The sequence below is a fragment of the Erythrolamprus reginae genome, chromosome 3, assembly GCF_031021105.1.
Source record: "Erythrolamprus reginae isolate rEryReg1 chromosome 3, rEryReg1.hap1, whole genome shotgun sequence".
NCBI classification, from domain to species: Eukaryota; Metazoa; Chordata; class Lepidosauria; order Squamata; family Dipsadidae; genus Erythrolamprus; species Erythrolamprus reginae.
In genome coordinates, this window is record NC_091952.1 from 222,996,295 (window position 1) to 223,012,443 (window position 16,149).

Below are 16,149 nucleotides of genomic sequence, written 5' to 3' on the forward strand. Positions count from 1 at the left end.
CTCGATTTTTGGCTACAATGGCTTCCTGCAACTCTCAGTCAGTGAAAAACAGAACATGGGAGGACCACACACAGCCCTCCTGAGCTCTGTTTTTGTTGGCAGAGGTACTACAGGGCCAGTCCTTCATTGTTTCCAGGACAGCCCCATAGGCCAGATCTAAGCGTCCTGTGGGCTGGATCCCGCTCCCAGGCTTTGAATTCCACACCCCTTCCATAAAGATAGTTTCAAAATTAATTTCTGAAATCATTTTTACTAATTGCTAGTGTCCTGAATTTTAGGTATTTCTTTAATTTGATCTGTTTTCTGCCTTCCTTGTTTTACACTGGATTAGCACTGTGAAAGATACATACCAGGGCTTCGTTCTCTTTCTTCACCCTGTTAATTACGGCTAAAATACCTCCTTTCCCACCAGTTAATGCTTTGAGCATCAGAGGTGCTTCCGCCTTAGCCATAAGGAGAGCTAGGCCACTTTACAGATGGTGGTGGTGGTCCAGTAGGTTTTCCTGCTTTCTTTATAAGTGCTCTAAATTGTAGAAAAAGAAGAGGGTGGGAAAAGTCGTCAGATATAGCATTAAGAGCTTCTTAATTATTATTCTAATCTTTGTTAAGTCTTCCAATCCTATTTTCCCAATTAGTCAATGAAATAGAGCAACTTCTGATGGACACTTGGGCCTCATCTTATGCCCTATTTTTGTTTTCATTACTTTTAATATTTAAAAAAATTATTTTATCTCTCCCTTGTTTCCAAGTGATGAGTACCATACAGGGTTGTCTTCTCCTTTTCTATTGTCAGTTGTCATGACAGCTCACTGCACATTTAGCTAGGTGGTATAGACTGGATTAGGCATGTTTGCTTACTTATCAAGTCCTTCCTAAGGGCCAGGAATAGAGAGGTTTTTCTTTTTCATGGTGTTAAAAGTTATCATCAGAGGATATCGAGCTATTCCAGATTAAGCTGCCTTTTGCAATTGATCAGTGAAGATTTTGTCAGTGCCAATTGTATTCAAATGGTGTTCCAGACATTTTGGAATTGTAGCCAAGGTACCTATTACAATGGGCATTATCGTTGCTTTCTTGTCCCACTGTCATTCTATTTCTATTTGTGGGTCTTTATATTTTGTTATCTATTCTACTCTACTGTTGCCAGATTCTAATACATTCATTATCCTGAATTTTTTTTGTCTTTATTATTGACAATTGCCATATGCTAAATAAATAAATTAACCTAATAATTTTATATTTCATTAAAAGAGTATTTTTATAGCCTCCCTGAGTCCTCAGGATATAAATCCAAATAATAATAATAATAATAATAATAATAATAATAATAATAATAATGATGATGATGATTTTGCAAGGGTTCATATATTTATGGTAGGTAGACAATTTGAGAATTATTACTGGAGCTTGGAAAGAATCCATTTAGTTTGAAAAATGGATACTTAAATTTATATATTTTTTTAAAATCTATAACATTCTTAATCAGTTTGAAATTGCAATAAATAAATAAAATTAGCATATTTGAAACAGATTAGAAGTAGTAAAGAAAATCTGAAGTATCCAGCAAGAAGTATAATCTTTATTATTATTATTATTATTATTATTATTATTATTATTATTATTATTATTATTATACATGCACAGAAGCAAAACCACACTGGTTGCACGTGCAGCTCAACTTTTACTACCAGTGTGGTGTCCTTTACCACTCCAGTAGGAACTCACTACTGGGTGATATGTGTCAAAAGTGAGTTTCTTAATATTACTCAGAATATGATGCTACTTCGCACTAAGAATCTCTATGGAGCCCCATGTAGTGTTTGCATAAAACAGTAACTTTAAACTTGGCAACTTTAAGATATACGGATTTCAACTCTCAGAATTTCCCAACAGAATTTTGGCTGTGGAATTTTGGGAGTTGAAGTCTACACATCTTTATTAACTTTGAAGAACTAGGTTTACAACTAGTTTTTAGCATATTAATCTTGAATTGTCTCTCCTCCAGCACTAATCGTGCTTCTCTTTTAAAATACTTCAACTATAATCCTAACAACATGGTTAAGATATAGTAATGTATCATAGCACTTAGCACAGCAACTATTTTTCTACATATAAACATAAAAAAACACATACTTTCCCTTCTTTCGCAAGTGCCTTTCAGATTCAGGATAGTGCACAAGGATTTCATTCAATGTCTTCTTGTCAAGAATAAAAAGATTGGCAAATCCATGAGCAATCACATTTGCAGTTCGCCGATTTCCTCCACTGGCTGCTAATAGGCTGAAAGGGAAAAAGAAATAGGCACGTTTATTTATTTATTTTTTTATTATTTAGATTTGTATGCCGCCCCTGTCCGAAGACTAATGTTAGTTAGCCATCCTATGAACAGCTTCTCCTTAACTTTGAATACATTGTTGATCTTTAATTTTAATAAACTATTTAGCTCAAGGTTTCAAATTCAATCCGGTCTGCTGGGTATTTAGATCATGGGGCTACCTGAAAACAGCAAAGAACCACCCCGTAGGGCTTCTGCCAGTGAAAATGGGATCCAAAGCTCCGTTTTCAGCTGTCACGGCCTCCTGCAACCCTCTGCCATTGCAGGAGACCCTGGCAGCCGAAAACAGAGCTCGGGAGCCTCTTTTGCTGGAAGAGCTCTTGGGCCACCATAGGTGCTCTCGACAGGAGTGATGTTGAGCTGGCCACGCCCAACCCCATCCAGGGCCAGTTTGCCCACTCGAGGTCAAACACAACCCTGATGTCAATGAAATCAAGTTTGATGTCTCTGCTTTAGCAGATCAAATGCCTCACTCTGTGTTGGATATCTGTTCTCCTGAACCTCTGATACTTTTACTGTTTGAAAATGCTACATTCGCATATATCAAGATAGACTAATGAGAAAGTTGGGGAAACAGAATTCTTTTTAACTTACAGGTCCACCTTGAACATTTGGATAAAAAGCTTGATAAAATTTTAAACTGCAACAACATAGCCAAGAAGGCTTCAGAGTTGTAAACCTAACCCTACGTAGTTTCTGCTCTGGAAATCTCACACTACTTACCAGAGCTTACAAAACTTTTGCCAGATCCATCCTCGAATACAGCTCATCTGTTTGGAACCCATATCGCATCTCAGACATTAAAACCCTTGAAAATGTCCAAAGATACTTCACCAGAAGAGCCCTTCACTCTTCCACTCGAAATAGAATACCCTACGAGACTAGACTTTCAATCCTGGGCCTAGAAAGCTTAGAATTAAGATGCCTTAAACAAGATCTAAGTATTGTGCACAAGATCATATGCTGCAACGTCCTGCTTGTCGGCGACTACTTCTGCTTCAACTACAACAACACAAGAGCACACAACAGATTTAAACTTAATATTAACTGCTCCAAACTTGACTGTAAAAAATATGACTTCAGTAACCAAGTTGTCGAAGCGTGGAACTCATTACCGGACTCCATAGTGTCATCCCCAAACCCCCTAACACTTTACCCTTAGATTATCTACGGTTGACCTATCCAGATTCCTAAGAGGTCAGTAAGGGGCGAGTACAAGTGCACTAGAGTGCCTTCCGTGCCCTGTCCTATTGCTCTCCTATATCTCCTATACCTTTCTTCTATTCCTATATCTCTTCTATTCTTTCATTGGTATGTTCTATTACTATATCTTCTTTTCTATTATTTCTTAGATATATTTTACTGTGAGTATCTCCTCTATAACCTTCATCATGTATTTTTACTATGTGTACATAGATATATACCCACTAAAACCCTCATTGTGTATTGGACAAAATAAATAAATAATAAATAAATAAATAAATAAATAAATAAAAACCCCATTTCCTTCCTTTCAATTGGAATTTAGGAGGCAGAGAATACATGCGGAAAGGGCTAATCAGAGGTGGTATTTACCAGTTCTCTGAACTATTCAGAATTTGCGCTACCAGTTCTCTAGAACTGGTCAGAACCTGCTGAATCCCACCTCTGGGTAAAGATAACTGCATTCAGAGAAGCCGAGAGTTACAAGTGTCCCCTTTCTTTAATCTTTGAGTTATTCATATAAATCAGGGCTATTCAAAGTTCACTTTTGTTAGTAGAATATTAGAGTGAAAAAAAAATCATTTTGAAAGTATTAGATCAAGCATGAATTATTTGTGATCATAAATCTAAATTAATCCTGGTAGTTTTTTATTCTTGCATGTGAAACCACTTTACATGAAAGGCAATTTACATTTGGTCTATTGGGAAGGCATCACAATCTGGTCTCATTAAGATAACACATTTGAAAGAAGGTAAAATGAGTAAGATGATTGGAATTAAAGTATATTGTTGTAAAATAAGAGCCTATTACTGGTCTCTAATTACCTTCTTGGTATATTGTTCTAATTCATATGCCACTTTCATTTGTTTTTTATTTTATTGCAAAATAAAGTAAAACAGGTCCAAGCTAGCTTTATCCACCTTAACCCTGCTGTTCTGTTCGGGTCGTATGTGACCCGAAGCCAAGTTTGAGTCCCTGTAAAAAATTTTCCCTGCATATCTGAAACTTGAAATTTCATGACTATTCATCATTTCAGGGGTTCTCTCTATGAGAATTTTTTTGGGGGGGTGGGGGGCTTAGTTTTTGCTGGGCAAAAAAGTTACAAATCTTCTGTTCCCGGGTCACCCTGACCCGGACCGAAAACTCTTCATTTGCAGTGCTTATGTTTGGTCTTTTTGAAAGCTTTTTTCACTTGGAAAGTAGTCTGAACGTTTCTGCACACAATGATATGAAAATTGAAATGAAAAAAGTAAATCTTATTGGTTTATTTTGCGGATATAATGCACGCCCCCCCCCCTTTTTGTGAAATCTTTTTCAATTTATGGATAGTTTTGCTTGCAAAATGCATTCTATTTTACTAAAGTTGGTGTGGGATTGGTAGCTTGAACATTTCTGAATATAAGAAAAATATAAAGGAACTGAAAAAAAATGATTCTTATTGGTTTTTTAATATCAGAAATAAGGCCTCCCCCCCCCCCTCGGCTGCTTGCCACCATTTTCACTTTTATTTTTTTATGCTCCAAATCCGAAATATTCTTTAAAATCTTAGGCATTCATTTACTCAATTTAACAATGCTGATCATCAAAAAATATTTTTTGGGGTGGTGGCTAATTGTTTTCTGGGCAAAAAAAATCATAACTTCGAGTCTGTTTCTGTTCGTATATGACCGGACCAAAAATAATTTTTTTAGGTACTTGAATTTGATCTTTTTGAAAACTTTTTCAACTGGAAAACTAGTTTGAACATTTATGAACATAATGATATGAAAATTGAACTGGAAAAATTGAGACTTATATTTTTATTTTGATCAAAAAGCCCCTCCCCCCATCCTTTTTGAATTTCGTGTAAATTTCTATTTTTTAAGGCTACAAATCCCTAAGGAATTTTCCCCCAAAAGGTTTGATATACTAAATTGAACATTTCTGAATATAAGAAAAATATAAATGAACTGAAAAAAATGGTTCTTATTGGTTTATTTTTGCCACAAAAGGGCCACACCCACACACACCCCGGCCTTGCTATGTGCCATTATTGTCACTGTTTATACATATTTGTCTAGAAATATTTGGAATATCCTTTTGAAAATCAACCACATTATAGCCAGAGAACTAATTTTATGAAACAAATCCATTTTACTAAAAAAAAGTATGTAAGTTTGAAATTAACAGCATAATTTTTATATAAATTGAAATAATTGAACACGGGGGGAGGCATACATTTATGTGCAAAATAAACCAATATGCATCAATTTTTCCAGTTCAATTTTCATATCATTATGTTCAGAAATGTTCAAGCTACCAATCCCACACCAACTTTAGTAAAATAGAATGTATTTTGCTAGCAAAACTATCCATAAAGTGAAGACTATTTAAAAAAAACGGGGGGGGGGGGGCGTGCATTTCATCAACAAAATAAACCAATATGCATCAATTTTTCCAGTTCAATTTTCATATCATTATGTTCAGAAATGTTCACACCAACTTTAGTAAAATAGAATGTATTTTGCAGGCATAATTATCAATAAACCTAAAGAAAATTCACAAAAACGGGGGGGGGGGGGGCATATTTATGTGCAAAATAAACCAATAAGGATTAATTTCTTCAGTTCAATTTTCATATCATTGTATGCAGAAATGTTCAGACTACTTTCCAAGTGAAAAAAGTATTCAAATTGACCAAACATAAGCACTGCAAATGAAGAGTTTTCGGTCCGGGTCAGGGTGACCCCGGGAACAGAAGATTTGTTACTTTTCTTAAACAGAACAGCAGGGTTTTAATGCTGTCTGATGCAGATGTCCATGTGCTGCCTCTATGTTGGTTGAGGCAGGCAGGATTCCCTTGAGTACCATTTGTTGGGGGTCAAGGGAAAGGGAAGGTTTTGCCTTCTCTTTCTACTCAAGATCCCCATGTACAATTGGTGGGCCACTGTGTGACACAGAATGCTGGACTTTGGCCTGATTCAGCATGGCTCTTCTTATGTTCTTATGAGAACATAACTCTTATGAGTTATTCTGTATAACACGAAACTAGTGCAAACAAATCATGCAAATGTATATATTTCTATACAAAATAAAAAGGCATATGTTTACTGAAGTTATATACTGATGAAATGTTACCTCAAATAAGAACCAAGACATTCTTTAATAATCTTTTATAAATACTATAACTATACAGGGACAATTTATAGTGTGATCTAATAGCAATATTAGAAAACCTGTTCAGACTGATGCTGAATGTACCATATTAGAAAAAAAAAACCTCCCCAAAGCTTCATAAATGCCAAATGGCCCTATTATATATTTTTTGTTTCATTAGAATAAGATGAAATGTTCAGGGAAATAAAAACATGTGCAAGGATTAAGTTAATTCACTTTCAGAGAAATATAGGGGCTCTTGCATAACACTCCTTTAAAAACTCCGTTCTTAAAGTTATGATAACTTTTCAGGTTAATAAGGATAGTGAGATGATTACAAGGGGATGAAAAAGTGTGCCATATTTCACAGGACCAGTGCATAGCTTTTCAGCGTCTTCTCAACATATCAGTGCTTCTCAGAACATTTCTGCAGTGTTCCAAGTAATATTTGGCTGGTTAGCTTGACAGAGGTTAGGACTCTCAGTTTCTCCAATAATTCCGTCCTATATGCTAATGATCAAACAGGCCAAATTAGCCAGGGAAAAATGGAAAAAAGATGGTGGAAGATATTGTTTATATATTAAAGGCAGTCAAGAACTTTATATCTTGGTTACTATCAGAGAATAGAGAAAAACTCTTCCCTGTGCTTATCTATGATGGCAGACACATTTTCCTCTCCAGAAATGATATTTCTTATAATAACGTTTGTTATATTTGTTTAGCTCTCTGGAAAAAAAAATCACAAGATGAACAAAGAAGAATACCTGATTTCTCCAAATACAGCTCCTGCTCTCAAGGTGACCAGGACTTTAGTGCCATCAGGACCTCCAAGTACTTGAACTTCACCTTGTTTAATGATGTACATTTCTCTACCAATTTCTCCCTAGATTCATATAATGGGCAAAAAATATATTATGCATCATATCTAATTATATTGGATGCTATTTGAAGAAGAATCAGAGTTAAACATAAAATCTCATTTTCAGCTTGGTGGACATCCCACAAATTGAATTCTTTCTCTCCACAGCAATGTTTTTCAAACTTAGGAACTTTAAAATGTGAGGGATTCAACTTCCAGAATTGTGTGGCTGGGGAATTCTGGGAGTTGAAGTCCACATCTAAAGTTCCCAAAGTTGATAAACAGTGCTCTAAAGAATTGGCTAATGAAACAATTTCATTCTATTCTATTTATTTATTTATTTATTTATTTATTTATTAAATTTGTATGCCGCCTCTCTCCATAGACTATTCTATTCTATTCTATTCTTTGTAATCCATTTTGAACATGCTTTTGGTGGGTTGGTCTTTATTTTTTCTTCTTCTGCTAGCCTGTGTTACTTTATACATTTAATGTTATAACTTGCTTTCATGAAGATGCCTGTATCTGAGTTTTTTTATATGTTAATTTAATTATAGTGGGGAATGAAAAATTGTTTACAAATGCAGTAATAACTAAGACTATTATGTTTGGGTTGCAAGAACATGCACAGCTGCTAGAGGTGTGGAAAACTCACTCTTTATAATAGACTAATATGGACTTTTGCAGGTTAATTGGGAGATCAATTCAAAACAAGCTAACGCTTACACTGTAGAAAAAGATGTGAACATTTCATTCTTTCCAGCACTAACCTTTTATAGCATATGGAAAAATTGGTGGTTCTGAAGCTTAAGATTTGCACCTTGGCTTCAAGTCTAAAAATGCGTTGTCTAAAGAAATTCTCTCTCTTAAGAAATATGAATTACTTTGATATCTCCCTTTTACAATTTCTCGTTAACTGGGAAGATTAACTTTCATGGAGCTTGCTCTAATAGAGTGAATCAACTTTTTCCTAATGGGTGGAAGTCTGCAATAAATATTTATTAAAATTCACCTTCCTTCAGTCCTCAAAGCAAGAACAGGAATAACAAAGCAAACAAATGAAACAATGCACACTCAAATGTAAATCAGCATTTTAAGTATTTTCCTAATGATCATTTGCATAATTTTCAAAGGGGAAATCAAGAATAATCAACCAACCAAAGCATCTGCTGTTTCTTGCATATTTATACCAGCTCATTTGTGAGCTGATTAGCATTCAAATGAAGCCAATTATACCTGGACAAATAGAACTGAAAATTCTAAGCTTGTGATATATATATATCAAAGTAATTGAGTGTGCTATAAAAAATAGCATACAACTGGGACACATATCTATTATATATATAGTTAGGTTGGTCCAATGCTTTGAACATTCCTTAATGCCCAAAGGATTTACATATTTAACTAAATATGTGTTATGCTCTGTAAATAGCAGTATGGAATACCTGTGAATTAGGACTCTACCACACTGGCTTACAAATTGTAATATTTTTTCCAATATGCTAGCATCTCAGTAAAAATTATCTTCCCAAAGCTTCTATTTGCTCTTGGAAATATACTTCTAATGGCATCAGTTCTTCTCTGTGCGAAGAAGGTGAATAGTAATTTTTCATGGAACCAGAGCCAGAGTTAGGAAACTACTGACCTTGAGCTACTGAATACATAAATATCAGTACTGATTATTCTTGTATCTGTATCTCAATTTTTTTTTTCAGATGGCAAGTGACAAAGTTTTATAAATCAGCGTCTTATGTTCTCCTAGAGTATATGCAAATTGTGCCTTCAATATTTCACTTCTAATGACATGCCATAATTCATATTTAAATACTATAGAAACAGAAACATAGAAACATAGAAGTCTGACGGCAGAAAAAGACCTCATGGTCCATCTAGTCTGCCCTTATACTATTTTCTGTATTTTATTTTAGGATGGATATATGTTTATCCCAGGCATGTTTAAATTCAGTTACTGTGGATTTATCTACCACGTCTGCTGGAAGTTTGTTCCAAGGATCTACTAATCTTTCAGTAAAATAATATTTTCTCATGTTGCTTTTAATCTTTCCCCCAACTAACTTCAGATTGTGTCCCCTTGTTCTTGTGTTCACTTTCCTATTAAAAACACTTCCCTCCTGGACCTTATTTAGCCCTTTAACATATTTAAATTTTTTGATCATGTCCCCCCTTTCCCTTCTGTCCTCCAGACTATACAGATTGAGTTCATTAAGTCTTTCCTGATACCTTTTATGCTTAAGACCTTCCACCATTCTTGTAGCCCGTCATTCATATTCAAATACTATTCATATAATTATTCTGTAAGTTAAAACAAATCTATATTTTCTGGACCAAGTAAGAAATATGAGAACATATGATGATGATCACACACTCTTATATACAGTACAATATGCATGCTATGTAGGTTTAATACTAATTTTGTTCAAAATTCATTTTTGATCTACAGCAGAACTCCTTATTTATTTCATTTTTTTAAAAAACAACAAATAGGTAGCATCACCTTTTTGCACACAAAGTCACCAGGTAAATACACAATGGATTTCAATCTTAGCAACATGTCGCATATCATTTGGGATTCACATTCCTGTTTAAAAGGAAAGATAAATCTTTGTCAGGAATATATTTAAGTGAAATCTTATCAGCAACACTAAACAGCGGGCAGCTTCTTGTGGAAAATTTTGGTGAACTAATATTTCTTGAAGGAGCAGAGAGGCATCACAGCCGAGAGCACCTTTTGGAAGATAGATTCTGACTGGAATAATCTCCCTGGATCAAACAGAGATTGTGATATCTCCATATGCATTTCTGACAGCTGCTCCTCTTGAATAAACGTCAGAAACAGAAAGTTTTTGCAGTCAGATAGGGAGCTGAGCTGCTGGCAGTACTGGAATTCCATCTATGCTCACAGTTTAAAAAAAATATTTAAAGGAGAATTGAAGAAGATTTTAAAATATTTAAAGCAGATTTATTTAACAATATTTCTTGTGTTAGTATGAATAGAAGGGGTGACATTGGGCAACCTTGACGCACCCCTTTTTCTATGGGAATTAGATTTGTCATGTCACTATTTATTATTGCTCTGGCTGTCTGAATAGTGTATATATTCCAAATGATATTTTCAAATTTATTGCCAAATTTTAATTCTCTAATTAATTCTTGTAAGTATTGCCAATTAACATTGTCAAACGCTTTTTGCGCATCCAGGAAGACAAGGGCTACTTGCCTCCCTGGATGTGCTTCACAGTACTGCAAAATATCAATCACCGTCCTTGGGCAACTTGAAATTTGTCTGGATGGTAGAAAACCACTTTGATCTATATTAATAATTTTATTTAGAATTCTTTTAGTTCTCTCTGCTAGTATAGACATGAAGATCTTATAGTCCGCGTTCAACAATGATATTGGTCTGTAATTCTGTATTTTTTCTTTATTTAGTCCTTCTTTCCAAATTATTGTTATACAGTGATACCTTGTCTTACAAACTTAATTGGTTCCGGGACGAGTTTCTTCAGGTGAAAAGTTTGTAAGATGAAACAATGTTTCCCATAGGAATCAATGGAAAAGCGATTAATGCGTGCAAGCCCAAAATTCACTCCTTTTGCCAGCCAAAGCACCTGTTTTTGCGCTGCTGGGATTCCCCTGAGGGTGCCCTCCACGGGAAACCCCACCTCCGGACCTCCGTTGCCAGCGAAGCACCCGTTTCTGCGCTGCTGGGATTCCCCTGCTGGGATTTCCCTGCAGCATCACAAAAACACGTAAGTCCATAGGTGGGGTTTCCCATGGAGGGGAGCCTCAGGGGAATCCCAGCAGCACAAAAACAGGTGCTTTGCTGGCAACGGAAGTCCAGAGGTGGGGCATCCCAGTGGTGGCGGTGGGTTTGTAAGGTGAAAATGGTTTGTAAGAAAAGGTAAAAAAATCTTAAAGCCCGGGTTTGTATCTCGAAAAGTTTATATGACGAGGCGTTTGTAAGATGAGGTATCACTGTATATGATTCTCTCCATGATTCCAGTATTTTTGCCTGAAGAAGAATTGAAGAAGGTTTCAGAAGAAACTACACAAAAAATCATAACAGATGCAACAGGAACTGGAAAAAGATGATAATGAAATTGATTCCACATGGGTTATTAATCTTTTCAAATGTTTGGCTAAATTATGGATTACAAAATGGAATATAAATGGAGCAAAAGCTCCTCGAAAAAAGGAGAAATATAATTGGAAATCTTAAAACAAGAGATAATTTTCTCACAAGCAACTCATGTCAGGGAAAAAAAAGATATTTGGCCTATACAACTTTGGATCTCATTTTCTCATTTTTAAAAACATGTTTGTGTATGTGGTGACTATGAGACCCACAAGTAGGTAAAGTAAAACGTTGACAAAAATCTTGTTTTTTGTGAGAATCAGGCTAAATTATGGAGAACAGCTAGGACACATAGAAGCATTATTGTCCAGTAATTCCAGGTTCTTGCCACTATTAGACCAGTCACTACTTCCAGGTATCTTGTATCTTTCCTATCTTAATTTAAACCAACATAAAGAAATAGATGTCTATTTATCTAACTGTTGGAAGCAAAGACTGGAATCGGAAGACTTCAGGGAATAACTTCTTGCTATTTGGAATAAGTTAGGCAGGTCTTTCTTTTACTGCAATAGTCCAGGGACCAGTTCCATGGAGAGCTGGACATCAGGGACCAGTTCCACGGAGAGAGGTTTTATGTGCTGTCTGCATCCCATGGATGGGTCTTCGCTTGTTGTGCGGCCCGGTTTCTGATATGCCATGGACCAGGGCTGATCCATAGGCTGAGGGTTGGGGACACCTGCTTTACTGAGTCTTTTGGATGGATCAGCATCTTATATGACTTTAGCGTCATCTGGGTGATCATCCATGACTCTGATAGCTGCAATATCTCACTCTGATGATCAATTGTATTTGTTGAACCTCTAAGGATTGTTCTTATTAAGTCACTGGCAAGAACTTGATGATCCTCATCAAGCCCATAGTAACTGCTGTAATTTGATTATATCTCTTGTCCTACAAATTGAATGTGCTTGTTATAATTACTTGCTTTATATATAAAAAAGTAACTTTTCCAATGTTAATTGTTGTGCTACACAAAATTCTACTGACTTTGAACAAATCCACTTTCCGGACGATGGTAAAATTGACATCAGTTGCAATGTCTAGCTGCATTTTTCCAGGCATCTGCTCTAGTAACTCTGATTCATCTGCAAGACAAAATGATACAAGTTGGTTTATTGAAAAATGATTCCCCATCCCCAGTCATTTGAATAATGTTGATTCATTGTATAATTGGAAATGGGTTGTTGGAATGAATTAGTGAATGTTAATGCCAACTTTCTATTCCGTTTCAATCAAAGCAAATGAAACTGGCATTCCCAAAACAGCAGACTCGGGAAAATGAAACATTCTGAATTTTACCTAGCATTCCTTGTGAATCCCATGTATACTCATACCAAGTTCGAACACGATTCTGAACAAGCCATGGAATTGTGTAAGTATTCATGTAACCAACTGTGTCATCCATACAGGCACGATAATAGTTTTGCCCTGCTGTTGCTGCTCCAATAATATCACGCATCTGCAAATATCAGCCATTGTCATTACATGTTATACTATAATAGGTTTTTGCTGACTTAAATACAAATTGCTGTCTATGTTGGGTTTTCAAAGTTTTAGTATTATGTTATCTTAGAATATATTTTAATTGTTCATTAATTCAGTAATTGAAAAGAAGGTCATTTAATAAATAGAAGAGACAGATCTGTGTTATAGTGTTCTGTCTGGGTCCCCCCAGACGCCAACACCAACCAAAAAGAGTAGCCAGACACACTGGTAAAAAGCAAAGGCAGTTTATATACTGGAAAGCAAACACAGGTAACAAAAACTGTTCTTACAGACAGGAACACGATGCAGTTTCACAGAGGTTTCACGAAGACCAGGCAATAAAACAGGATTCTTGCTGACAAAAACAACTCTGGAGATAATAAAACCCACGCCTCCCCCAAGTCTTTCAGCCTTCTAGGCCACAAGCCAAGATCAGAGACGCCAAGAATCGAAGCAAGGTCACAGGACTCCCAATTGATAACTCTCCACAAGACTGTAAGGGCGGGCCTGCCTTTTCAACCCTGCTGAGGAGAACCATACTCAAACCCAGCTGTTGCCAATTCAGGGATGGAAATACCTTTCTAATTGGCTCCTTCTTTGAGTTGCACGTCTCTGCCTCATGTCTATTATAGCCTGTGCGTCTTCATCCAATGAATCCAGGCTACTAGCTGGGGAGAGGGGCCCCCCCGGGGGTCTCAGGCTGCTCTCCCTCCTCCTCCTCCTGACGTTCCTCTCCCCCGTCTGCCTGGTCCTCCCCTCCTGGTCACTGTCCTCCTCCTCTGGGCATGGATCCGGCAGAGCTCCAGCTGGTCTCTGAGGAGCCTCAGGCTGAATCACAATTTATAGTAGATTATTTTCTATTTTAATTTAGGATTTTCTATTTTGGCAGTATTTATTTCCACCACGTCCCTCTTTTGTTTTTGGATTTTATTGAAATCTGCATGTGAAACATATGCATTGCAAGTAAGAGCTCTTTTTCATAACCAAACTAAAATGTTGTTCATCACGCTTTGAATTAGCAGAAAACTATACTGGCTTGAAATTCTTTATCTCTTATGATAATAAGGAATAGAAACATAGAAGACTGACGGCAGAAAAAGACCTCATGGTTCATCTAGTCTGCCCTTATACTATTTCCTGTATTTTATCTTACAATGGATATACCGTATATACTCGAGTATAAGCCGAGTTTTTCAGCCCCAAAAATGGGCTGAAAAACCCGACCTCGGCTTATACTCGGGTCACCACAAGAGGGCGCCGGGTCACCACAAGAGGGCGCACCACGGGAGCCCGGCAGACATTGCTGGCTTGGGCGGGTGTGGGAAAGGGCAAAGTGCGGCGGCAAAGGGTGCTCCAAGCGAAGCGGCTGTGGCAAGAGTGGGGCAATTGCCTCTTCTCCCCAGCTCTAGCAAAGACGCCAGCCCACTGCAAGAGGGAAAAAAGGTGATGGGAAGCTGGTGAGGTGGGGGGGGACTCATGAAGCAGGAATCCACCCCCGACCTCACCGGCTTCCCCTCGCCTTTTTCTCCTCGCACGCCATCGGGGCAGTCGCGGGGAAGAAGAGAGAGAGGGTGCGTGCGTGCGCCCTTTCTCTCCCCCCCTCCACCTCGCCGGCTTCCCCTCGCCTTTTTCCCCTCTCGCACGCCATCGGGGCAGTCACAGGGAAGAAGAGAGAGAGGGTGCGTGCGTGCGCCCTTTCTCTCTCCCCCCCTCCACCTCGCCGGCTTCCACTCGCCTTTTTCTCCTCGCACGCAGCTGCCCTACCCTTCCCACAGCCGCGTCACTCGGAGCCCCCTTTTACTTCCCTCTTGGAGCTCCTGTCGGCATCTTGCAGCTGCCTTCCCTTCTCCAGGTCCAGCAAAGTTGCCAGCCAACTGCTCCGACGGCGTGCGAGAGTGGAACAGACGATGGGAAGTCGGGGGGGGGATTCCTGCTTCATGAGTCCCCCCCCACCTCACCAGCTTCGCATCGTCTGTTCCTCTCTCGCACGCCGTCGGAGCAGGTGGCTGGCAACTTTGCTGGACCCGGAAAAGGGAAGGTAGCTGCAAGATGCCGACAGGAGCTCCAAGAGGGAAGTAAAAGGGGGCTCCGAGTGACGTGGCTGTGGGAAGGGTAGGGCAGCTACCTTCCCCGTGTCCAGCAAAGTTGCCAGCCAACTGCTCCGACGGCGTGCAAGAGGGGAAAAGACGATGGGAAGTCGGGGGGGGGGGATTCCTGCTTCATGAGTCCCCCCCCCGACCTCACCAGCTTCGCATCGTCTGTTCCTCTCTCGCACGCCGTCGGAGCAGTTGGCTGGCAACTTTGCTGGTGCCGGGGAAAGGAGGCAACTCACCCTTCCCACAGTCGCTTCACGGTGTTTCGAAAGACAAGTTCTCTGTGAACAGCGTCATTTAAAATAGCCCGTCGAAGCCGTACATCCAGGAGACCAGCCTGTCGGAAAAAATCCACCTTGCCAAAACTGCATCGCATGTGTTTGTGGTTCACCAGGTGCAGTTTGGCTCCTGTTCTCTCCTTTAGCAATTATTCCAGTTCCCCGTTTGAGCAAAGGGCTTAAGGGATCATTAAGGCATAATAGATGAGTCTGCATATTTTTCTCCAGCTAAATGTGGTTGCTTCATTGTAAACTCTGGGCCGGTGAGAATTACAATCACTTGGCTTCAACTTTTACAATCTTGGAGGCTCAGCCTGGCTTTGGAAGAAACTGGTGAACTTAGCTTCTTGTCATTATTATTATTTATTTTTATTATTATTTATTAGATTTGTATGCAGCCCCTCTCTGTAGACTCATTAGTAGACCATATGGCTGACATGGACAAAATATAGCAGCAACAACAACAAAAACAACAACAAAATCAACAAACAACAATAACAGAGTTGGAGGTCATGCTGATAACCCCACAGCAGCTAATGCTGAAGCTCTTCTTTGGATACAGATTTATCTATCTATCTATCTATCTATCTATCTATCTATCTAT

General features: G+C 38.2%; 1 protein-coding gene across 1 annotated transcript in view; it reads right to left on the reverse strand.

The window, feature by feature from the left end:
* The window catches only part of CNGB3 (cyclic nucleotide gated channel subunit beta 3), an 80,479-nt gene that overhangs the window by 1,254 nt on the left and 63,076 nt on the right, over positions 1 to 16,149 (reverse strand). Inside the window, 7 exon segments of the mRNA XM_070748010.1 lie at positions 351 to 467; positions 469 to 523; positions 2,134 to 2,280; positions 7,439 to 7,557; positions 10,049 to 10,132; positions 12,677 to 12,774; positions 12,989 to 13,148. Coding sequence (XP_070604111.1) covers positions 351 to 467; positions 469 to 523; positions 2,134 to 2,280; positions 7,439 to 7,557; positions 10,049 to 10,132; positions 12,677 to 12,774; positions 12,989 to 13,148 — 780 coding nt within the window.